This window comes from Myiozetetes cayanensis, unplaced genomic scaffold (genome assembly GCF_022539395.1).
Source record: "Myiozetetes cayanensis isolate MyiCay16 unplaced genomic scaffold, myiCay2020 scf5-8, whole genome shotgun sequence".
In the NCBI taxonomy this organism is placed as follows: Eukaryota; Metazoa; Chordata; class Aves; order Passeriformes; family Tyrannidae; genus Myiozetetes; species Myiozetetes cayanensis.
Genome location: NW_026087742.1, coordinates 75,971,607 through 75,997,756, shown reverse-complemented (window position 1 = coordinate 75,997,756; position 26,150 = coordinate 75,971,607). Strand labels below are relative to the sequence as shown.

Below are 26,150 nucleotides of genomic sequence, written 5' to 3'. Positions count from 1 at the left end.
TTATTTTTTTACTGCTCACTTACTTGCTGTCCTTGATGGAGTTTTTGTACACAAGTCAAATTCAGTTAGAAATGAATGGAGCACTGAAAAACGTTATTATGGACATGCAGGAAAGCTGATAGTTGGTTGCATCACTGACACATTTCTTTTAGGGCTAGTATAAATGTTGGATAATTGATTTTTGTGTATGTAGATGGTTGAGTCTGAAATGCAGACATAAGAAGTGCCTGTTGTTTTTTTCATAGGGATATTTTCAGCTGAAAGCAAATCCAGGTGCTTGGATGCTGAGGTTGCGTAAAGGAAGGTCTGAAGAGATTTATCAGGTGTTTTCGTAAGTATTAGTCCATCATTTGGAAACACGCTTATAAATGAATCTGGAAGTGCAACATATTTTGAAAAGATCTGACAATACTGAAGGAAATTGAGCAAAAACAGCATTACAAAAAAGAACAAGACGCAAACGACGATGTAAAGTTTGTAAGAGATACCTTATTTCCTGATACTGTAAGTTGTTATTTGATGGCTTCATGTGTTTTTGAAGGCATTTGAGTATGTTAATGCATAATAAACCTAAACTGTTCTGCTGGACTGGATGGGAGCAAGGTCTCTTACTATACAGTTACACAGCTCCCAGACACTTGCTCTGTTGGTTCCATGCATGGTTAGCATTATCTAACTGTTCACACCAAACTCTGTAGAAATGTCACTCATGGTTTTGTTGATTCATATTTTGACATTCCCTACATACTGAATATGTAATTCCAAGAATATGTCAAGTGCATCACTGCTAGTGCTCCAGCAGTGTCTTTATCAGCTGGAGGAAGTACCATGAATTTCCCTCTCATCATTTTTTTCAGTCCTGAGAGTGGCTCTGAATGTACTTATTGATAGGGGGCTTCTTTTTGTATATAGGATCATTGTATTTGTTTTTAGACTTTTTTCTTCAATTAATTCTGAGTGTTTCTTAGTTGTCTAAGTCATTGTGTTTACACCTTCACCTTAGAATATAGAAGCACCCTTCACTTTGAGACGCTGGCTGCATGTTGACTGCACCACATTTCCCTCTCTTGGGAGAAACCTCTGTATATGGAAAGAAAGTTGTACTCCTCTAACTGACATTTAGTTGGCATCTCTATGGCTTCTAAATCTGTAATTTCCATGGTTGATTTTCATATAAGGGAAGATATGCTAGCCATCATTCCAACTATTCCACAGAAGAATCATCTTTTTCTCATGTTTTATGTAACAGCATGGATCTGTAGCATATGAGGGCTTCCTCTTGAAGCTTTAGATCAAATCCCTTCTAGAGGAGCAGTATTGTTTTATTTCAACTTCAGTTCTTCCTTCTTTTTTTTCTTTTTTTTACCCTTATCTCTCTTCTGCTTCAGTGTAATTCTGTGACCTGAAACAAGCCTATGTCTTATGAAATATTACTTGGAGCTCAGGAATACATAATTCCATATGTTGTTATTCATCAGCTACTATTAAAAAAATTCAAAAGCTCCATTAACCTCTTTGTGGTTTTGAATAGTTAATACAGCAATTTCAGTGATACAGGAAGACATCTTAATGGAATGTTATGTTCATTCTATTTGTTTACAATTTTCCTTTTTTTTTTTTTTTTTCCCCAGAAACCACTCACAATCTGTTGAAAAAGCAGAAAAGCATAGTCTTTACCCTAAGAAGTTCACTTAATCTCCACCCACTGTGGCTATATCATTTGTCTAATTTAGCATTCAATTCTTAAGATATAAAAAGTGATTTATATAAGATAGCATGGTTAAAAAAATAATGTAATGAGGTGTAGTCAAATTAAAAAATTAAACAAAATGAAACAAAAGCATTCTACATTTTAGGCTGGATCAAAGGAAAGTTATGTCATCTGCTGTTTTGTAAGGTTACTGATTTTCCCTAAGAAGATATACAAATGGACTTAATTGAACTCAACCAAGTCAGGAAAACTAATACTTAATAAGGAATCTAAACAGTAGCATTTATTTAATTTAATTATTACATGCTATGTAATAATTACATGCTTAGAGTACAACTGCAAAAATAGGTTTGGGTGACTGTACCAGGATCTTTGGTATTTCTTTTACAGGTATCAGTATTAATAGTATGAAATTGCTGTCAGAATTCAGGCAACTGTTTGATAGGATGGAATTTTGCCAAGAGGTATTGCAGTATATTTTCCATCCTTATATATTAGTCATGTCCTCTCCTGTTGAACTGTGAGATATTTTCTTTGAGTCACAGGCTTGTACATTATAATAGCAACTTTAGAAGAAATTTTAGAAGGAATTTGAAGTTACAGCACTTTCTACATCTCGATACTTATTTGCTTCTCCTGTAGCTGCATCTAATAGACATGCAAGTAATTTATTTTTACTTAATGTAAATACACAGCGTTTGAAAAAGCTGCCTCTGTTTTTTCGAACACTGCTTCTAACAAGGATCATTATTTTGAAGCAGTCACACTTATTAATAAATTATTATAAATATTAGGAAAATGAAAGTTATTGTACTCAGCAATAGTCTGAGCACTGCTTAATATTGGCACTTTGATTCTGTGAAGTTGGTGGGAAAACGAGCAGGTATTACAAGAGAAGGCTGCAGAAAATAGTTTGAAGATATATATATATACAACCCTGCTGAAGACTTCATTTTTTAAAACAGCAGATAGGTGTAATTTATTAGGTTTGGATGCAGACTGCTTAGCTGAAAGTTACATCTTTTATAATTTGGCCAAGGAGTTTTTCCGTTTGTTTCTTTAATGGTCTCCATTTGTTGAACTTAAATGCTTTTGTTCCCCATATGGAAAATTATAATTTATATTATATTGATACTTATTTGTATTTATATTAAAAGCACGTAAGTGTTTTGAAACGGTAAAGTTGTGACATAAGTAGTCTGCTAGAGAAGTTTAACTTTGTACAACAGTTATATAACAATAAAGTAGTTTTTGTTACATATGTTACGGTGCTGCCAGTATACGAGACATTTTACTTGCATTTAAAAAGCTTGTTCATACTGACAGAAATTCATCAAACTGAGGGCTGTGCAGAGTGAAACAGTTGGCACTCAGTAAAGATGGAGCCCACAGTGAGGGATCCACAAAAGAGATTTAAGGAGACAAAACGGTGTTGTGAAATTTACTTCCAAACCAAACACTTTGAGAATATTGTAAACACTTTGGAAAAACATCTTTTTCATCAGAGCTGCAGAGCTACCTACAGAATTTGTAACCTAGAGATTTTGAGGGAACTGAGTGAATAAGAGAGAAAATTTTGGTTGTGTTAAAACTGAGGGCAAAAATGGGAGCACTGGGCTGGCTGCTGCTATCAGCAGTTTTTGTTTGGATCTAGTTTTACTATTTTAAAGCTTTTTAATGGCACAGTTTATTTAATATGCAGATCTGTGCCTGTTGACTACTTTATGTCCCTGTGATAAAAAGGCCATTGTTGACTGTGCATAAATGCAGTATTTTAGAAGGGTGAACATATATCTAAATCAGAGTAAAAAAGTCAAGATAATCCTGAACATTGTTTTGTTCAAGAATAGGCCATTTCCATGAAACTAGGTGATCATAGGCACACTTTACAAAAATGTATTAAATAGAAAATTCATATAACTGTATAAAATCTTGTCATTTTTAGGTAAGGGGTATGAAACAGACTGAAACAAGATTTAAATGCTTCTGTTTTCTAGGGGGGAAAATGATGCCTAAGGGGTAGCAGATTACCTTCTTAAACCCATTTTTTTGTATGTATAGCCTTAGCAAGAGGAAACACATAAAAGACAGAAAAGATTGAAGGCAAAATGTATGGGCTGCTGAGGTATAAAAGCTCGAAAAATTGAGAATTATGTTATTTTACTCTATCACAGAGTGACAACACCATTTTCATACTTGTTACTCAGTGGACTGCAGTACAGTTTTGAGATGTCTGAATGCCTTTAAGCTGATTTCAGTGAGGCATATGTTCATGAGGTGCTTGCACAGCTGTGTCTTTAGGTGTACAGTTTCCAAAGCCAATCAGTTGAAAGTTAATCTTTACTATCTCAGCACTGTGATGAAGCTTTCCCTATACTTTTCAAAGCAGGTTTATTTTAAAATACATTTAAAAGTACATTTAATGCCATTGCACAGCAATTTCTAAGATATTTTCCATATTTAAAAAATGAATTTTAGTTCAGTGTTTGAATGTAAGATATACTCATTTAATGCATAATATGTTCAGCTCTAAGTTGCTGCAATTTTTCATTGATTGATAAAATTCCCTGTGAAAATCCATATTACAAAGTGAGGGCTACCACTATGGACAATATCTAGGGATGCTTAAAACTCAGAAAGTTTATGAAGTTAAAATACAGTTAGGTGAAAATGAAGAAATTTTGTTTCCATAAATAACAATTTTAAACCTTATACTCTAATTAAACACAAGTAACAATGTATGTTTTAATGAGACAGTACATTTGCATGGGTTCTTTTTCTCCTCACAGCCATGAAGGAACAGATTCTGTAGCTGACCTGACAGATGTTACTGTGGTATTAAACAACTTCAGAAGCAAAATTATCAAAATTCAAGTATGTATGCAGTGTTTCCTTATATGAAATGTGGCTTATGCTTACATGTCTTAGGCTATATTTAATTGAAAGGTGTATACTGAAATATATAATTTAGATTTTGTATAATTAAAGAGAAGGATGTGCAAATTAATGTAGTTAATTTGATCCAATCAGGTTATACTAATTGCATGGGAGATTGTTAAATAGCGGTTAAACATAGATAAGATTTATCTCATCTAGCTCAAGGTGTCCAAATCTAGATGACTTAAATTCCCTCTCTGCGTAGCAGAATGAGAGAGAGTCCAAAGGTCTACTAATTCCAACTCATATGTATATTTAAACCAGCAAGATGACCACCTTTTGAGGCACTCATTTCTCTCCAGTGACTGGAGAGGGATTTTATACAAAGTCCAGATACCAAAGTGGAAGTTAAAATTAGGAGTGTTGAATTTTACCCTAAGCTATCAAATCTGTGTAAATGAGATTACGTTACTTCCATTCTGAAAACTGTATCAAAAAGAGCTATTTAAGCACGAGTTCTATTCAGGAGAAAGAGCCTCATAGTATTATATGTTTTCCTCTATTTCGTAAATAACATTTTGTGTTGATTTCCTTGGTACATTGTATCCTAATTTTAGACGTTGAGAAGGAGAGCGAACAATGTAAATACAAGAGGAATTTTTAAAACTGCAGGCATGTGTCTCTTCTCCAGTCCTGTAACTGAAAGTTTCCAGAACCCAGAGAAAACGTGTAAAACTCTGGAACATGATGAACCTGCCTCAGAAAAAGGATAAAAGGGTGCCATTTTGGTCAAAATATGAAAATTACTTGATGTGAGAGGTGGCATGTATTAAGCTTATAGCTCAAATACGTAAGGTCTGTCATTCAGCTGAAATGCAGAACCACTTCAGTGATGTGTAGGATGGGGCTTCAGGACCATTAGCAAAAGACTCGTCATGCAGCGTGAACAGAAATCTGTAAGCGTTGGCTTGACAGTATGATCATGTGAAATTAATATAATTAGAACTGAGTATGTTCAGACACTGAGGGTTTTAGAAGCTATTTGGTTTTCAAAAGCAATTAGGTTTATTTTAATCAAGGAAATTAAAGTAGCTAATGAAATTGATTTGGAGCCTTGTGCGCATCTGGATAAGACAGCAAAAATTGCTTAAGTTGTGTGGGAGAGCTTATGTTTCAGTGACAAATTTGTCACTTTCTCCTTGTGAAGGGCTTATGAGAATGACAATTTCCCTTCAGGTAAGTTCCACTGTGTGGTGCAACAACCTGCTACACTTCTGCCAGCTAATGGCTGGATCACGAACTCATGAGTGTAAAAAATGAGATAGAATTCCCCACACTTGTAGTTGGTGTTTGCATAAAGTACAGAGGGCTTGAACAAACTGTTTGATTATTAGTCACCATTAATTTATATTAAATTATTTATTTTTATTACAGCAAGTTCTCTACGTAGTTTAAAAGTATGAAATTACATTTTTACTGTTCAGTTCAATGCAGTTCAGTAAGTATTTTACTGAAATAGAAATTGGTCCAGATGTTGGTCCAGCTCTAGCCAGTTACTGCACCATACTTAGATATCGCAGTTGAAGTAGTAATTAGTATCAGCCAACTTTCCAAATTACACAAATACATTTATTTTACTGACTAGGTACAGAAAAAGCCTGATAAAATAAATGAAGATCTCCTTACAGATGGAACAACAGGAAAATATGGAAATCTGGAATCACTTACAAGGTAATGCGTAATTTGCTTCTAGTTTAATGTTCCAACACGTCTTTATTATTACTCACAACAAGTAAGGGTTTCTTACTTGATAGTGATACAAATATGTAAAAAGGCTCTCCAAGGGATATATAATAATAAATATAAGGAGGGGAAAGAAAAGCTACAATGTCTTGTACATCTCCTTAGTGCCTTTTTTAATCCTTCCTTTGTATTTCTAGTTCCTGTTCATTTTCCCCACTGGCTTTTCATTTTCTTGGGGTAAGGAATCAATCTCAAAGTGAAAATCCCAGCCAATTATGTGGTACTCAGATATGTGAAAATGAGCATCAAAAAGCAGACCAGTGGTGCTTGTCTGCTACTAAACACTATTTATGAAATCTCAAGAAGTGTTTTTATATGTCAATAAAATACCTTTTACTTTAAAGTCTGAGTTCTGTAAGTAATTGCAATAAACATCTCAAGCTTTACATTTGGGTCTAATAACATTGTAGTATTTCTAATTTGCTGTTTTGAGCAAGACCCAGAAAAGGCTTTCTTCCATTTTCAGTAGCTTTGGCAGTAGTTCTCAGACACAGACTGTTAATGAAAATAAATAGAAGGCATAGCAGTTCTACTTTATCTAGTAAAAAGTTGACCCCAGTTAATCCTCTAACACATATCTCTTGGTAGATCCAGGACTGGGTTCTGTTTCAGCTTTATCATCTCTTCTGACAAGGCCTCTTGTCCTTTTTCAGAAGGATGTTAGATAAAGGAATTTTTCATCATCTTCAAGCTTCCCACTTCTAATTGGCTGCATCAAAGGATGTATGTGCGGTGATCAAAATCTTAGCTTCCTCTGTGAAGGTTATGAGGCCAGAGATCTCTCAATCTTTCAGGTCTTGCCTTTTACCACGGTTGGTTGGTTCATCATTGTGCATCAGGCTCAGAGCTTAGCTGGGCAATTGAAGCCCCTCATTCAATAAAGTTTATTTCTTTTCCCATTGATTCAAAGTTGTGGCTCAAGGGCATGATGTGAAGCCTACCATTTCTGTCAGCCTCTTGCTGTTTAGGAACTTGTCAAATATCCTTCCTCTTTGTTATCCCAGAATGAAAAGAGTATCACCAGCACGTTACTCATTAGAGGAATTCACGTGTGCTCTGACATGGGACACGTGCATACTATTGCCCAAGACCTTTCATAAGTGAGCAGCCCTTTCCCAATTGACTGCTTTTCCCACGTGACCTTACAAGTCAGTCCAGCAGCTTGTTCAATCTGGAAGATCTCTGCTTTTTTGTAAATCTTTTCATAATCAATATTTTCAAGATCCTTTTATGAAAACCTGCTTTTATTTTTTTTCACATGATGGTTGCATTATAAAGAGCTTGAGAGTCTTTTGGTCCTGCTGTCACTATGATAAGAAACAAGACAAAAAGTCAAGAAGAAAGAAAACTGATGGCTTGGGACTGTGAACTGCAAGTCTGTTTAGCCTGTGGAAGTTCAGTGCTAGTTGGGAGGTTGTCATCTTTAGAGATGCCATACAGGGCAGTCAGCGCTGCTCCACTGCCTTTCTTCTGCATTTGCTATAGTCCTGCACAGGTACAACTGTGCTCTTACCATGGCTGAGTGAAAAGAATGTGAATAATCTTTCTCAAAAAGATCATTCACACTTGCATCGCAGTCTTCTAGGATTTCAACTTTGTATTAGTGGAGTGATGTGAACTCATTTTTTGAATATGTTGGAGATCTGAGACTTGTCCCATTTGTTCTTAAAGATTATGAGGGACACTTCTTTTTTACTTTCTAAAGGATACTTTAAAAAGGGATGCAACCAGAAGAAAAGTTAACAGGAGTGAGTCATGCAATCATAAGTGTGTGAAGAATTACCTCAAAAAAACCCAAAAGACTACTGAGGTGAATTTCCAACAATATCAAGCCATGCACTAACCAATTTGGCGAAGGCAGCCTTTGCAGTTCTGAGATCAGTAAAGCAGTGCTTGAGGGAGACTGCAGCCACTATGCCCTGGCTGTGTGTGCTGGAAGGCATACATGGTGAAAAACCAATCCTGGTAGACTTTGTTATTCAAAACAAGCAAAAAATGCTGTGAGCAGAAATAGAAAACCTCTGGACAATGTACCTCAGAGATATAGGTTAGCTTATAGGGAGAGTAATTGGATTAATTTAAGGAAGAATTCAGCAAGTATTATGAAAACCCCTCAGGAAATCCTATCACCACAGACCACTGAATGTTATGAGGGTATTCTGGGAAAGGTTACTACTCCTCAGGCTTGCCATTTGCTGTTGCGAAGGTAGTGAGTTAAATATGTGATTTGGCCTTGTGTGACCATCTTTGTATTATGTTCAGTCTGTATTTTAGGGAATATATTCAGCTCAACCACCTATGAGGGCTATGCAGGCATTCTTCACTTCAGAACATTGGTTGTTCTGATGTAGAATGCATGTGGATGAGGAATGGAAAATAACTGGGTTTGAATTTAAAATCTATCAGTTCTCAAGATGATATGTCTGCGTGTATTTCTGATTATTTTTACTTTGATAAATGTGGAGTTCTTGTCAAATATGGGTTCTGTTTTGTTGAAAATACTGGAGGCTGCAGTTGTGCCATTGTTTGTCCTGAGTGACTGGGTATGAGGTGTTGCTCCCAAAAGATTTTGGTATCATAGGCATGTGCAGTGGGAGTGTATTTGGTTACTATATGATGAGTATTTCTTTTGTGTATTTTCTTACTTTGATTCTTTATGAGCTTAATGATAATTTAGTATGTTTTTTCTGCTGAATGTTTGCTTTATATCATGGCTAACTATAATTTACAATAATTCTTAGATTTTCAGAAGGAATTCCAACAGAAGAAAGTGAAAAGAAAAGTGACATTCTTAACATTTTCTCTGTTGCATCAGGGCATTTATATGAACGTTTTTTAAGGTAAGGAAAGGTAAAAGGGAAGCAAGAATTTCTTTGCAATACACTAAATTTTCATACTAGCATTAAGCAGCTTAAGGAAACTGACTTTTTAAACAAAATAAAAGAAATTATCAATACATAGAAAGGTTGTATACAATGAGGACTAAATTACTCTTTATTTAAGAACAAAGTGATTCAACATACAGATGTTCAAAAGTACCATTATTCTTTGAAGGCAGAAGAATGTTCTCCTTGTCTTTCATGTGTGAAGTACAGACATAAAAGATGAAGTTCAAACTCTCTGTATAAAGGTGTAGTAGAAGTGACTTCATAATCTTGTATTTAGAATTGTATCTATTTGTATTTAGTCCAAACTATGGGGTTACTATATGCACATATGATTACATGAGTTAATATAAAGTATTAATCATTATTCTAATTTTGTCAGGCTTTCTCTGAGAATAAAACTTGTTAATAGATCCACTTTTGAAATTGTTCCTTCTACTGTTGCTTAGCCAATCTGGATCAAATAAGTCCATCTCAAAACAGTGTTGAACACATGCTCTTTAAAGGTTTTAATTAGAAATAGATAGAAAATTCTGCTTAAGTTGGGTAAAAGAAAATTTTACTTAGAAATTTTTAACACTTCTTAAGTGCAGTTGAAATTTAATGACCTGTGTGTATTTGTTTGTTTATTATAGACTTATATTTCCACAGAATTATGATGCTTTCTGTCCTACGTCATACAAAAACACCAGTTAAATTTTGGTTTCTGAAAAACTACCTCTCCCCTACATTTAAGGTAGGAGAAAAGTCTTCTTTTATTATTTTTTTCTTTAAAATTTTAAGTAATTTTTTTTAAATTACAATTGAGTAATTATATAATTGAAATTAAATTTTCAGAGTGGAAAATAATCTCTGAGTGGATTAAATAGTTTTAAATATTAATATTTTTTAAAGTGTTCTATATAAGGTTCTTCTCTTGTGGAATGCAAAGCTCAGTGATAAATTATAATAATTTATTCTCTTCTGATAGTCTCCAAAAGCTTGCATGAAATGCTTTTTCTACTGGTGTAGCTGAGGATACTGCTAAAACTAAAGAAACATTTCAAAGTAATAAACTGTGTAGCCAGTAAGGCCAATACAGCTACAACTGTTTTGCAGCATTCACTTTTTCCTTTTGAGTCCTTACTGTGTGCCATATATGTGCACCTAATAGTTTTTTGGGTTTTTTTCTTCTAGGATGTTATTCCTCACATGGCTAAAAAGTATGGTTTCAACTACGAGTTAGTACAGTACAAGTGGCCCCGCTGGCTTTATCAACAGACAGAAAAACAGAGAATTATCTGGGGCTACAAAATTCTTTTCTTGGATGTTCTTTTCCCTTTGGCTGTGGATAAAATAATATTTGTCGATGCTGACCAGGTAAGAAAAAATAATGGTATATAAATGTACGAGGAACTCATTTGGGCCAGAATTTATGCAGTTTCATCCCCTCTGGCCATTTTATTTGTACGTCAGTCTTGTAAGGCTGTTGCAGCTGTATGAACAGAACCAGTGGTGGTGCAGAATGTGAAGTGCAGTAATTTCACTTGTCTTTAGTCATGTGGACATTTAGAGTCTCCCTGCACTGAGTTATCCTAAATTGCCTGTGGAGAGTGAAAGGTGCCTGGAGAGGTGTGTGTGATCTTAAATGTGCCTTTCACTGGAAGTGTATAGGAGTGATTCAGTCTCTGGACTGATTGAGGGGACTTCTCCACTGTGCAAGGAGTCTGAGGGGATTAGTTTGGACCATTTTAACAACTTCAGGATGGCTGAAATTTGTCAAGATTAATCCTGTCTCTATTTCAAATTTATATGCAGTCTTTCACTCAGGAATGAATATTGTGTAATACACTGAAAGACAAAATGCTGTCTCCAACAGATGAGGCATTGAAAAGTCTATCACAAGGTTGCTAAAAACGTCAGGACAAATATTAATGTATTTTGGTTCTTTTCCAAAGCTTGAGAGTAAATTGAATTTAGGTCTAGTAATGCAGGCTGCAACTTTTTGCAGTTTCATCTGGATACACCATCTGGTAACACTGGTTGTCTGTCCTCGCTGCTGTAAGGATTTCTCTCTACACCCAAATAGCTAAAACTTTTTTTTACCACTGATAAATTAGGTGGAGAAGGATTGATCAGTAAATAAAGGGCATTTGTAAAATGTCGTTGTAACCTATTTTTAAAAGTACTTTATTACTAGATGCAAAGATTTTTCAAATGATGAAATAATTTTGGAATACCCAAGTTATGTAATAAGTAGGAAGGATACTCTAAAAGGGACATGCTTTTAATTTTAAAAGTTATGCTTCTTCATTAAGGACTTTAGTATTGGGCAACGAGAAACACTGATCTGTGAATTAAAAATATTTTGCCTGGTTTATTGAATTTACTTATTAAATGTGTTACACAGATGACCACTGTTAATAAGATAATAAAAATGTCTTTTTAACTTGAAGAATAATTTGGTAAACATCTACCAGTGGAATATTTTATCTATACTCCACTGTTGTAGTGTCTCAGTTTGGTTTTTTTAATTAAAATAAAACTTTGCGAAACTTGCTGCAATACCTACCCTCGTGTGCATACCTTAGAAACAGTATTAAATTGTAGAAACAAATATATATTCTTATTTAGATTGTGAGAAGTGACCTGAAAGAACTCAGAGATCTAGATCTAAATGGAGCTCCCTATGGATACACACCTTTCTGTGACAGCCGTAAGGAAATGGATGGGTACCGTTTCTGGAAATCAGGATACTGGGCATCACATCTCGGGAAAAGGAAATACCATATCAGGTAGGATAACGTGTTTTTGCGCAGTGTGTGCTTTTGATTGAAATCTGGATCTTGATATTGATCACTGAGGTTTTCAAAACCAGTTGACCTCCAGTCATTCTCAACAAGAGATGAGTAAGGCATGAATTCTGATGACATATTGATTTCACTTTTCTACTGTAGCTTTAGCCACTTAATTAAGAAAAATATTCTTTCAGGATGGAAACATATTTTAGTTACTTTTATTAATATTATCAAAAAGACGGTGAAACTCCACAAATCTTAATTCTTTTTTGGTTTTTTTAAACTTTTAGTGCCTTATATGTTGTGGATCTCAAGACGTTCAGAAAGATTGCAGCTGGAGACAGGCTTCGGGGCCAGTACCAGGCTCTTAGTCAAGATCCAAACAGTCTGTCAAATCTAGATCAGGTATATATGGCTTTAAGTAACTTGGGGTTTATTTTCTTTATCTTTCTCAAATGGCATGGAATTGTTGTGAATCTCAACATGTATGTTATATAATTCCAAAACTATTTGCCATTTACTGCTCTTTTAGCACATTTTCAGGTGTGCATGTGAGCACAGTTCAGAAAACTGAACACTAAATGATTATTGTTTTAAATAATTGTTTAATATGACAAAAAGTGAGGAAAAAACCAACATAGAGAACTGTTCACCTTTATTCTAATAATGGTAATTATATTCTTATTTGGCAAGAGCTTTTTCCTTTTCCTTCTTTTTTTTTCATCAAGGTAAATTTAATTTTTTTTGTAAGCTAACTGCAAAGGCACTCTGGTGGTTACTGTACATTGTCACCCTGGGGTGGCTGTAGTCTTTATTTATATAATTCCAACAGTTTTTAAACCCAAATGAGGTACCTCAGGGTGCAGCCACAAGCATTGTAAGTGGATCCCACGTAAACATAACGTACTTAAATTTACTACTTTTTTCCTGTAGTAGAAATTATTTAACTTGGTAGAAGATGGGTAGTAACAACTCATCACATTTCTGCCTGAGTCAATAGTACTTCTTATTTATGTCTCACTTTGGGTGAACTTCAGAAGGCTTCATAAGTGAGGTTGTCCCTGCTTTATTTGTTTTTCTTGTGCAACTATTAAAGCACAAAAGGTTTTACCTGCCTATAGCAACAAAGGGATCCCACGGTACCAAAGCCCACATTTCAGTGCCTGCTTTCCATTCCCCTGCTCTGCAAGCAAATTTCTCTCTCTTACGTAAGGACATTATTGCCATTTGCTCCCCCTCCCCCGCCCCCAGAAATAAAAGTAAAAATTGAAACCAGCAGTTCTTATAATGCTGGACAAAGAAAAGTGGAAATACAGCTACACTAAAAACTCACAGCAGACTGGACACAGGGAGTTGGAGCAGCCTTTAGCTGTAATTGTTAAGAGCAAAAGACTGACATAACAGCAACACTCACATTTCACTTCTCTTTTTCTGGGCAGTGGAATGAATTGGTGCCCCTGTGTCACACTTAGTCCTGATGGAATGCAGCTGTATGTTCTCCAAACATAGTCTTGCCCATATGTGCAAGTTGTCTTTCAGAAAGACCTTTAAAGACTCAGAAGCTGGGTACAGGGCTTCCACTGTAATGCTGATTTTCAGAAATAGTAATTAGACTTATCTGATGTTCTCTAAATGTTAAAAACGTGTCTCTTTCTATTTTAAGATTCTTATATTTTCAATTACAGCATTGATACACGGTGGCTTATATCTCTTGTTATAATAACCCTTGGATCAAATCAAAAACCACTTAAGGAGCAGATGTTAAGGTAGCTAAATCTTGGCAGAAAGGAATTGGAATTACTTGGAAAAATATTTCAAAGTAATATTTTCATACTAATCTGGTTTCTGACTGTATTGATAGGAACTACTTTGTCTTAATTGCTACTACTTACACAAAATACAGCAATATTCCTAGAAATACAACCCACAGTGCAATGCATTTGAGTCCTGGGGAGCTTTCATCTACTGATAAGGATACATTGTGATTGTTTTTATTACTATTTTTATTTTAAATATCTGACTGGAGTGCTCACTGCTCTTCTCAAAGAAGCAGCAATCTCAGCTCTTTGCTGATCTACCAGCACTGCTGCCTTCATGGGTGGTAGTTAAGATTATGCTAATATAAACCACAAAAGAGAAGTAGATGGAAGGGAAAATTGGGATTTTAAATGCCAAGGAGAGTGAGTATAGAACTCCTAGGGAGGAAAATTACACACCATAAAAAATAGACTTCCAATACAGTAATTTTGTTTAGTTGTTTGTGTTTTGTAATTCATTCTTTTCTTCTGTTTACTTCAAATCCTGGCCCTAGCAGCTGACTTTCTGCTCCATGTATCAATTTGTAAATTCACAACTCAGGAATTGTAGTAACTCAGGAATTGTGATTTCATTTAGAAAGTCAGAGGCACAACAGAAAACCAATCTCTCTTCATTTGAAATTGAGAGGGTGATAAACCATTTTTTAATCTTACAAAAATTTGTAGAATTTAAGTTTTTAAAAAAAAAAAGCATTTCACTGTTTGATGTCTTGGCTCCCAATATACTTATATTTGATTGTCTGTATTTGAATTAAATTATATGTCTTTCAAAATGCAGCAATATGTGCTGTTTTATTCTGTCACATTTAGCAACGTGAATTGGCAAAATAAGATGTGACTAATACTTACCACGGTACTGACATTTATTTGAAAATATAATGTAGGGGTTGCACATGTGAGGGAGCTCACAAATGGATCTACCAATTACACCTATTATTTTTAACTATGGCCAGTGAATAGTCACTGCCTGGGGTTTTTCTCATGTGTAAATGCTGCTCCCTGCATTCAGCAAGATCTTCATTTGGAGTTCTCTTGATGAGAGTACCTGACTATATAATACAGGTTACAAAAAAAGAAAAAGAAAAAAAAAAGTAAAGTAAGGAAGGTAACCAGAATAGCAGTTTAATAGCTTTTCCTTCTCACGCTCATGTTTCTGGAATCCATTTTCCTAGAAGTCGTCTAAATTTAGAGTAGTGGCGTAATCCTCCATTATATGGTTTTTGAGGGATATTTTTTTTCAAATTTAAGGAATGGAGAGATGGTTTTGGTTTTGCTCTTTAGTAGTATTTATAGCACGACATGCAGTATCTGAACCACGAGTATCAGGCAGGAGTATTGTTACATCAAGCTAAGGAAAGACAGATGTAAGTACAAGAAAAAATTGCTTGGTAAATGAGAGGTGGAATTGGCATCAAAATGAGCTTGGCTAAGTTTTGAATCTACTTGAAAAAGAAGTAGGTGAAAAAGAACTAAGAAGGAAATGTAAGAAGAAGAAAATGTAAGAGTAATGAGCAAAGATATTCTACTTTTAATAACCAGCTTGATAACCAGTTACATTACATTCAGTGCTAATTTATGATTTTATAAAATTTGTACAGGATCTTCCCAACAATATGATTCATCAAGTAGCCATTAAGTCTCTCCCTCAGGAGTGGCTTTGGTGTGAAACCTGGTGTGATGATGAGTCCAAGAAAAAGGCTAAAACAATAGACTTGGTGAGTCTTGAGTTAGTTTTATAGATTAACAACTTTGCTGTGATTTCTGTGGCTTTTGAGATAAATACATGTCATGTCATGAAGGCAGCCTTGATGGAAGGCACTGGAAGACTCAGTCCTTTTCCTCTCCTGCTTCCTCTGTACCAAATTTCTTACATTAAAACTGAAGACTGTACCAAAAAATTAAGTGTTGCTGACAAGATTGAGGCTTTTCATGCCCATACATGTATTTTGCTTATAATTTTTCCATACTCGGCCAGGTTTCTAGAGCTGTGATGAAGTACTGTTAACTCTCTGGGCATTGTGTGCTGCTGTTGCACTCCCTGCCTGGAAGGTTCCTCCAGAATCCGATGATTATAGGACTTAATATTAGTATGGTTTCTTTGTCTATTTCATCACTATAAACAGGAGATAAAGCAAAGCTTAAAAAGTGTAATGCTCCATGTCTAGAAAGAAGAAAGTGTCTTTCTTTGGGAACAGAAACAGAGAGAGAAAATCTTCCTCTCTCATTATTAAACCCCATCCCACCTTCTTTCAGTCCCCATTATCATGTATCACTTGATATTGAGATTTCCATTTATACTATTTTATGGAAGTAGTCAATGCATTTTTCTAGACAACACTAGAGGAAGCATCACAAATGTAATGAAAAACCCCTATCAGATTCAACCTCAGTGTGCCAATGTGTATCTTGTATCTCCCCATGGAACTTTGTCTAAATCTTAGTAGTCTTGTGCTGGCCATCTCTGTGCTATACATATAGTCAGGAGCATGGGCAGAAAGAAAAGTATTTGCAATTAAATACTTTGAGTTATTTGAGTTATTTGAACAGGATTTATTTACAATTTTTGTGTAATTTTTTTTAATAATAATGTCCACGTAACTGACTTTGCATGTTTCAATGGCATTGCAAATGCTGACAAAATGATTTGAGCTAAGTTCTCTGAGGAGGTGTTATTTTCACATTTGCTTTGTTTACATCTGATATGGTTTAAACTTCCAGTGCAACAATCCCCAGACCAAAGAACCAAAATTAGAGGCGGCTGCCCGGATAGTTCCTGAATGGATTGAGTACGACTCTGAGATACGGAAGTTAATACAGCAAATTGAAAAGGAGAAGAAAAATCCAACATCATTATTTCAAAAAGGTAACTTACATGCATATTCATCTGTTAGCTTTTAAAAATTAAATATTAATATAGTTGAAATTAAGATTGGGGTCAGTAGGCACAAATCCTTTATTTGTGTAATTTTCCCTGTTCTTAGAGAAACTGTGTGGGTTTTGATGCTTAATGTGTGATGCTTCTTTACATAGGACTTTTACACTGAGAGAATAAAATCCTTTGTTTCGTGCCAGAATCTAAGAGAAGGTTTCGTGGTGTCCTGTTCTTGGACCTCAAACACAACCGTAACACATCATTTGAGGCACAAATATTAAATAAAGCACATCGGCTTAGATGTCACTTAGATACCTACTGCCTAACAGCCATGAGCTTTAGGTTAACTCAGTCTCTACTAAGTTGTCTCCAGGCTCATGTATCCAGGGCCTTTTTGCACCAGACTGAATTGTGGTTTAGTCTACAAATAGAGTTTGGCTTATTTTTTTACTAATGCATTTTAAACTGAGTTTGTTAAATAAAAAAATCCAAACAACAGCAACAAAACCACAGAAAGCCCCCCACAAAACCCCCAACAAACGCACTTACAGAACTTCTAGTAAGACGTCTTGGAGTAATGTGAAACAAAACAAAATAAAAAAGATGATCTCAGCCCTCGAGGTTGAAGAAAAAACTTAGCAGATATATATTTAAAAGTCTTGAGTCAAGGAACAAATTCACTTTTCCTTGTAAAGAATTCGTAGTGGTTTTTATTCTTTGTGAAAGCTTATGGTCTGCTTTTAGCAAGGCTCTGAAAAGGAAGTTCATGTTGCACGACTGACTAGCAGCAGGTGGAAAGTAAAGGGCTTTCTTCACATTTTACAGAACTGTCTTTATCTGACTCGTTTTTATAATTTCTTTTTCTTTTTGGTTACAGTTCTTAAGCACGATGAACTTTAGCACAGCCCGTGAACAACAATGGTGACAACTCAGTAGTCTTCTGGAAAAAGACTGAATGGGAGTTACAAATGTTACATTGGCACTATTTGCAACATTCTTTAATGTTAAGTCAAATATTTTATAACTTATAGTGTTATTTAAAACATTTTAAATGCAATACAAAACCGAGAAATCCTCAGGTACTTGGGGTTTTTTTACCCAGTGTGGAGGTTGGTTTTCTTCTTTAAAGTATATTTTGCCTAGGGGATTTTAGAATACGAAGAAAGAGGTGTTCAACTTCTCAAAGATACATTGTCAGTCTGTGGGAGGACACACACATTAAATATGTACATGAAAACTGTTTTGTGCATATTAGATGCGTCCAGTTTATGTATTCAAAGATCAAGAATTTTGGTTCTATATCTGTAGTTTTGTCCCTGGAGAAACGGTCACAAGAAAGAGTCCCAGTGGAGCAAAGATAAGGCATAAAAAATAACTTCAGTAATTCAGACCACACAAAGATAAGTCAACTTGGAAGCTAAAAACAAGGAATGACACTTTTCATTTATTGTGCAGAATTGCTGCACTCTTACAGATTTTAAAAACTAATTTTTGATTCTTAGGCTCCTTTTGGTCACTTAAAATAGTGTGTCATAAAATTCCATTATGGGCTTGGTTAAGGTGGTTTTCCAACCAGCACATGTTGCATCAGAGGTTCAGTACCTGAAAGCTGTTTCTACTTGGTTTTGATTATCATCATCCTGTTTAAGACTGAAAATAAAATAATAAAATATGTGAGTATTTTTGACTATCAGTGGTGTCTCCTGTAATTTTCTAAAAGTCTGTACTCACAAGACCGTTGCTTTAGTGGGCTACTGACATTTTGATCCCACAAAAATTGCAGGGAAGAGTTCTTGCAATACGCATATTTGAAAAGGAGGAATTTATGACTTAAACTGAAATCTAGTGCCTTAAATACATACTCTGCTGTTTATGCTGTGCTGGTTTCAAAATTGGACTCGATGAGACCACAAATTGTTATAAGAACAACTTAATGCAGCCTTTTAGTCTAAATACTTGAAATTACGAAAAACAAGGTAATTTGCACTAAGTGGGTGAATTTACAGTGAGTTGCAATAGTATTTCCATACCAGCAAATAACTGAATAAACAGTAAGAGAAATGAAGCCTATTTTGTATGTACTGTCATTGTCCTCAGGTGTTGGTTGTTTACAATGGAAGAACCAGTACTTAAAATTATGCCTTGCTGGTATTTTTCAATTCCTATTACTAAGAATATGAGACATGGAGATTTTTTTTTTTTTACAGCTTTTTATATATTTTTTGTTGTTTTACCTTTATGCATTTTGAACAGTTTTAACATGTCACATAAATTTTTTTTTTAAGTATCTGTTGTGGGATTTTCCTTGTACGAAGCACCCAAGGGAGCATTTCCTGTGTGACCCACTAGCAGGAGTCAGTAAACCCTCCTGTCGGTTCCCTTTAACTGTCCCATTTCAGTGCAGTACTTGAGATGTTATGCTTGTTCTCTAACATAATTACTTCAGGGTATCAGGCAGCAAGTCAAGACATATTTGAACGTAAACTTTAGGTTGGTATTTTTATACCACATAGATGGAACTTACAACTGACTTAGCAGATGCATATGCACCACTACTATAAATTCCATGCATAAGGAGGAAATAACTGATACTCCATATTAGAGGAAAAAAACCCCATTATTCAACTGCTTGCTGCATTATTCTTTTTTTCTTACCTTTTTTGAAGCTTAAACTTCCATCCTAATGCCTTACTTTGCAGCAGCATTTCACATCCCTCTGCCTTGGTCTCTTGTGCTTGGAGCATATATTGGAAAGCTTGTTTTAAGCCAGAAGTTAAAGGTTCTTTAAGAAACCTTACTTCTCTTACGAGTATCTGTGTGGGAAGTTTCTGTTATGCAATATAAAAAGTGTATGGTTTATGCACTGATTTTGTGTTCAGTTTTTCTGTTGCATCCTGTTCTTTTTTAAATTGGATCACTTCTACAGGCTTTAAAAAAGGAAATAGCTCTTTAAATACTATTTCCGTGAGGTTACTTAAGTGATTAGAATATAATTTTTAGAAATGCAATTTGCTGGAGGTATTTTGAAGATGTAAAAGGTTTCGATGCAATTTCCTGCATTTTTTTTATATTTGTAAAAAAATTTTTACAGTATTTTTTTCTGCATAACACTACTTTCAAAGAAAGCTCTTTTTTTGAGATATACATTGGTTTATAGAACAAGAAGGGTCCCACCAGTATATTCACTACTTGTTAAAGATCTCCTTAAAGCAGCACTTTGAGTCATTAACATGTATTTTTAATACCAAACCAATGGATTGTTTATGTTGTACAAAATATTAAAAGGTGCCACTGGAGGGGAAAAAAAATCATTATTTTCTGTTCTCCATTTTTGTATTGTACAATAACTATTAAAAACTTTTTCTGTAGACTGAAGGCATTTAAGGACTTGCTGCAATTCTTTTTGCTTTGGATCTACTAACAGTGTTTTTGCAGGGAAGCAACAGCAATTAGGAACCTGCTGCAAGGTGACAATTTAAAGACAGGCAGAGCGAGCTTATTTGTTGTTTCCAAGCTGCGTGCTCTGCCCTGGGAGGGGGGAAAGAAAATGCATCCTGGATTACTGGAGTGTTGCCACATGGCTTGAACTAGTAAATAAGCAAAGCAGTATTTGAACTGTTCAGATGAAGGGGTTTTACAATTTATATCTGTATTGCTATTACAGTGTCTTTTCCAGGTCTTAATCTTCTTGGTATCAGCCTGTAAGTTTAGCAGAAAATGAATGAACCAGAGATTAGTGCAGCGCTGCTGATGAGCCAGAGCTTTAGCGTTGAGCGTATTTCTCAGGAAGGTTCCTTTTACCCTTTTCCCTGAATCAAGTACTTGCCTTCACACGGAGACATCACAGAACCATGGGATACCAGGTTGGAAGGGACCTCCAGGATCATCTGGTCCAGCCTTCCTTGGTATAGCACGGTCCAGACAGGATGGCCCAGCACTCTGTCAGGAAAAGCCTAATGTCCAGCCACATCCTTGGGGAGATTATTCCAAAGGCTGGTTGTTCTCACTGTGAAACTGGCATTCAACAGGGTTTCTACACTTGCAGTAGTTGACTTCTAAACATTCGAGTTTCTGTTAACACAGGATGTGACTCCTCCCCGTCCTCTCCCCTGCCTGCAGGCACTCGGGCAGCCTAACTCCAAGCCTGGAGAGCAGGGTGAGCAAAGAAGGGCAAACACACAGCAGTGCTTTCTTGTCATCATAAATATCTTTATTGTGAAAAATACCATAAAATAATTCCCACAGTTCTAGAAAAAAACAGTTCTTGCTTTTTAGATTCATGATTTCATATAAAGACATTTTATAATTTGAAACATTTGATAAATCTCTGGCTAGCTTTACTTATCCTTCTTATACCATAAAACTGCTACTTACGAGATTTGCTGAGGGGAAAAAAAAATTATTCTGCCATTTATTTTATGATTTTATAGATAAAAGTGTGTATTACAGAGCAAACAAACAATACCTTACAGTAAGGCACTTTTAAATACAACTAACCTGCTATGCTATCCTGGCTAGTTTCCTGCAAAGCTCCTATAAATCACAGCCCTAAACAGAAGAATAATTCTTGTTCCAAACATTGGTCTGAAAACTGAAATGATAACAAGCTTTTTCGTTTTGTGTTTTTTTTTTAAAAAGTTTAAGCTGATACATTTTCTGCATATGTCACAAGTTTGAGCAATTCACTTTGTAGTTCACTTTGAATCTGTTTTAACACTGATCATCAGTACCTCAGTATTAAGCATGTACCAAGTATAATATGCTCCCCCCACCTTCATTTTAAAACAAGTTGGAAACTAGTTTATTAAAACGGAAAGAATTCAACAGAGAAAGTTTGCATCTACATACAGGCCAATTATGGTAACGATGCTTCATGCACATCTCAGGGTTGACAAACTACCAAGACATTTATTTCAATGTTCAGTTATTGAACATTATTGCACTACAGACACCCACTAATAAATAAAAAGGCGAGTTCAGCTTCCTTGCACGTCGCCTGCACCATTAACACTCAGCGTGTTACCAGCGCTTCATTTTCCAAGGTCACATCAGGAAATGCATCACCGTTATCTGGAGACCCTCGCAATGTAAATGGTTTCTTTTTAACCAACTTCATCTTTCTGCATTTCCAGAAGTACCTCAAAGCCCTTAGGAATAGCACTGGGGTGGTAACACTTCTTGTAAACAGCAGCTGCTCAATACTAGTAAAGCTTTGTTCTCCACTGTCATTTTTTGCTTTTGTTTCCAAGAACCTGCCTTTCACGGAACAAATCTATGAACAGCATTCAGGTTCTAATCATCTTCCTTCTTCTACTGACTACATTTAACCCTTTTTCTTTTCTTAAAATGTAATTTTCCCTTTCCCACTCATTCTCAAAATGCACATGGTCCTTTTTGGTTCCTGAATGCTGCCAGCGTACACCAGAACTGTCCTGCTGTCCCAGAGAAACAAACCCAGGCTGCTCCAAAATCAGTATGAAGAATTTACTCATGAGGGACCATCTTATTCCTTCCCAAGAAGAAAAAAAGTTAACGCCAGGAAACAATTCTCTCAGCTCTGGCTTTTAAAACAGAGATGGGAGATGGATGGAGGGGAAAAAAAAAAAAAGGAACAAGGGCAGTTCTTTGAAAGAAGACATTTCATTCCCACCGCTTCCCCAGCACACAAACACAGCTGTCTGTGGTCTTTGTTGTGACGTCTGCAGCCCACCCACGCCCCTGTATGTACAATACGTGACATATTGCTTACACTGCTCATTCAATACTTGTTTAAAAGCAGCCCCTTCTGCAGTGAACGAGCCAATACAGGAAGGGCTTGCACAGAGTGATGGCTCACACACACACACACACACAGAGCAACCACCAGGAACCACCCTGCCCACAACAGGCATGGCTGGGTTGAGCTCCGCCTCAGGGGCTGACAAGAGCCACGGGGGGACACACAAGAGCCACCTGCCTGTCCGTGGCCAATTCCACAGGGTAACAGGTTATTCACTGTGCTGTGAGTTCCCAGAGAGCCACGCCAGCCTGGAGTGCTCTGAACAGTGTCCTGAGCATCTGGTACAGAGCTTAAGCAAAAAGCTTTCCAACAGGTCAAAGGCACAAGCTGAACTTCCACGAAGTCATTCAACTTGGGAAACATCCGACACTGGGATTTCACAGGCTGCTGGGATTGTTTTGTACCAAAAACTGTTAGAAATCACCACACGTGCTCCTCAGCTTGAAGATAAATGTCTGCAGAGCACAAGGCCTTGCAATTATGTTCATGAAATACTTAGGGCTCCAACAGCAACTCTGACTATAGTAAGAGAAAACACTTTCAGACTGAAGGCCTTATTTGCTGATTTCATTTGTTTTACTGTGGCTGCTTATGCTTTCAAATGCTGTCAGCTGAAGTGAGAGAAGATTCCTATCAACTGATTATTGTTTTCCAGTTAAAATGCAATCAACACTGATGAACCATAATTCTTGCGTTCTGAGAAAGTGGGTGCTGATGAAACTCATCAGCGGTTATGACAGATTCAGTTACAGAACGGAGGACTCCTCACTCCCAAAGCCCTGGAAACGCTGTACTTCACACTCTCACAGTTCCATCAACCATGTGCATATAGAAAAAAATAAACCAGACTTCTGGCTAGTGGGAAGTTAGTCCCTCTTTTTGCACACATTTGTTTCTGCAGTACCGTGGCTGTTACAAGAAACACAAAATTACTTCGATTTCACACAGCATTAACTCCCTGTTGCACCACCCAACAGAAACGAAGTTGTATCACAGGATAAGGCTGGAATCAACACCACATTCCTGCAGTCTGCAGCACACTCACCTCACAACCTATCTTAGTTCTGACAGAACTAACAAACTGCTACACAGGGGAAATGTCACATCACATTTTCTGCTCAAATCTCAAGCAGGTATTTTGTTAAAGTGCAAACTACTCAAGAATCATACCTAAATAAACACCCCAAATGACATTCAAAAAAAAAAAGTGTGGGTTTTGTTTTGTTTTCTTTAGTTTCATAGTTGACAATTACCACCAAGGAAATCACCCCGATCCATTTCAGGTTTATGAACAAAGCGAGCAGACATTTTCCAACACAATTACTCCCAAGCATTCTTTTTCCAGAGCGATTGCTGGGACTCATTACCTGTGGCACTGCCAACACCAACACAGCAGGTGCTCACCAGGGTTTCCTCTTAAAAATACTGAGATGGATCGTTCTGCTGAGCACGACCAACAGTTTGTTAATGTGGAGACTATTGTATCTACCCTTGCCATGTTTATTAGGCCCTGATCCAGAAAAATATTTACATGCATTTTTATCTTGAAGCATATACTTGAGTCCTAAATTTAAGCATTGTCCTAAGTAGCATCTTATTGTTTTTTCCATCCATGGGAATAAACACGTCCTGTATATCCACAACAAATACAAAGGCAGTACAACTCCCCCCTCCCCCAACCAGTGTGAGCTTGTCAAGCAAACCCACTGAATACCAAAAGAAAGAAAGAAAGAAAGACCTTCCTTCTAGTGCAGTAAGACTCTGGGTTAAGGACAACATTAGAAATTAAGATTTTGGGTCTTGAACTGAGAGACTTTTTATTTTTCAACGAATTGAATAAAAAACAGCAGCAGCCACCAGAAACAGTCTTGGCTCTAACTGAAGTGAAATTTGAATGTAAATGGTCCTCCTCCAGAACCAAAGGGGTTGAATCCTTGCCACGTGTTCCAGTTCCTGTGGAAAGGGTTGCTGCCACCCTGCTGACTCTCTGCATCCAGTGGGTCCTCTCCTGCATCAAACTTCCGCCTCATTTCTGGAGGAAAGAAAGCCAAGATGGAATTATGGCACAGTAATAGCAGGGCTTCCCTGGAATACTTCAGGTGCTGTTATAATCTAAATGCAATTTGCAATAGCACTCGAGGCAGGAGATATCCATATCCTTGAAGTAAGCATATCCAGAGTTACTCAATCCTAGAAATCTCTACAAGATGATATCCCAAAAAGTGATCTTTGAAATAATAATTTTTGACTTTTAATAAAAATCACTGAAACGCTGAAACAAATAATTCCAGGTTTACATCTGACTTCATGTGACATACTGGATGCAAGTATTAGTGCACTACTTTCTCAAGAAGGATGAGGGGAGAAAGAGAGGGAAGTTGTGATGCCTGTTATGACTTACACTTGCTGTGTTTTTAACTTACTGTAAAAAAGTAATTAAAAAATGAAGTCACTGCATCATTACCTGGGTCAGTGAGGACTTCTTTAGCAGCTGCTATGTCAATAAATTTTTTCTCTGCTTTCTTCTTTTCTTCCTCACTCTGGAAGTTATCAGGATGCCACTGGGATGCCAGCTTTCTGTAAGCTTTTATGATTTCTTGCTTTCGAGCATTTCTGGATGGATAAAACAAATCATAACTAACTTAACTCTCTAAATCACATGTCACACTAGTGAATCTACAGGTTTATTTTAAACACTGAGACAGTAATTAAGGGCATCAGGAAAATTATGAGGTGCTAGTTAACCTTCTGCAAGCGGCACTGAAGATTCTTTACACAAAACGAAGCAGGTTTCAACTCTAAACAAAGATTACTCACTCTTTTATTTTGCCACCCATTTACTTTCCTTGGAAAGATGCTACTGCCAGATACTATGCAGAACAGAGTTCCTAGTCTGAAGAATTTGCAATCATAACAAAAAGCACAAAAAGCAGAGATCAAATTAGTTCACAATTGGAAGGATGACCAATACTACTTCAGAACTGGACATCTGTTTGCTCCTCATTAGAAAGGGAAGTTGTTGGATTCTCAAGGTTAATGGCAGAAGTATTTTTGATACCTTTCAGTTAGTCCTTTCAAACTCTCCCAATCTATCACACTATCTGCCACAATTTTATTTTTGTTGCTTTTGGTAATTTCTTGCCAGTCTTCATTTCCTTCCCGATTCATTCACCTACTAAGAATTTCCTGCCAAATGATTTATTTCCCCTCTCACCAATGCTGTTTTTCCATTCCTTCTAAAAAAACCTGTAAATAGATGCTACTTGCAAGTTGAACACTACTAAATTAGTACAGCAGAAAAGTGAAGGTAGCAAGATAAATGAACAGCAGAACAAATTCAAGTGATCAGCCCTATCTCCTCTGGTTTAAAATAACCAACTTTCATATCATCATCTCTGGAACTAATATCTCACCTTTTTACTCCCAGGATTTTATAGTAATCCCTCTTCTGTGATTGCTTCAGCATTCTCTGGGCACGTTCTAGCCCCTCCCGAATCTGCTGGTCATTCTCACTGTTGGCTTGAGCAGTCTCGTAGTCTTTAATAGCTTTTATAAAAAAAGTGAATGAAAGAAGATTACACAACTCTACATACTTTGATTTAAAGAACTCAACCGCTCCACAAAATCGA

General features: G+C 36.3%; 2 protein-coding genes across 6 annotated transcripts in view; one reads left to right on the top strand and one right to left on the bottom strand.

Annotated features, from left to right (window-relative positions):
- UGGT2 (UDP-glucose glycoprotein glucosyltransferase 2) overlaps positions 1–20,050 on the top strand; it is an 83,767-nt gene extending 63,717 nt beyond the window's left edge. For 4 of the 5 annotated variants that reach the window (XM_050332455.1, XM_050332454.1, XM_050332456.1 and 1 more), the window contains 11 exons: positions 246–331; positions 4,501–4,585; positions 6,234–6,319; positions 9,133–9,231; positions 9,928–10,012; positions 10,453–10,635; positions 11,890–12,050; positions 12,344–12,458; positions 15,469–15,585; positions 16,589–16,733; positions 17,620–20,050. In XM_050332455.1, the coding sequence (XP_050188412.1) occupies positions 246–331; positions 4,501–4,585; positions 6,234–6,319; positions 9,133–9,231; positions 9,928–10,012; positions 10,453–10,635; positions 11,890–12,050; positions 12,344–12,458; positions 15,469–15,585; positions 16,589–16,733; positions 17,620–17,642 (1,185 nt within the window). In that variant the 3' untranslated portion in view covers positions 17,643–20,050. Of the gene's footprint in view, positions 1–245; positions 332–4,500; positions 4,586–6,233; positions 6,320–9,132; positions 9,232–9,911; positions 10,013–10,452; positions 10,636–11,889; positions 12,051–12,343; positions 12,459–15,468; positions 15,586–16,588; positions 16,734–17,619 lie in introns of those variants that run through there. The other variant, XM_050332457.1, reaches the window with a different exon arrangement.
- A 4,262-nt stretch (positions 20,051–24,312) lies between these two features.
- The window catches only part of DNAJC3 (DnaJ heat shock protein family (Hsp40) member C3), a 30,617-nt gene continuing 28,779 nt past the window's right edge, over positions 24,313–26,150 (bottom strand). Inside the window, exons 10-12 of the mRNA XM_050332460.1 lie at positions 25,935–26,067; positions 24,986–25,134; positions 24,313–24,553 (exon numbers count right to left, since the gene is read on the bottom strand). Coding sequence (XP_050188417.1) covers positions 24,396–24,553; positions 24,986–25,134; positions 25,935–26,067 — 440 coding nt within the window. The 3' untranslated portion in view covers positions 24,313–24,395. The remainder of the gene's footprint in view (positions 24,554–24,985; positions 25,135–25,934; positions 26,068–26,150) is intronic.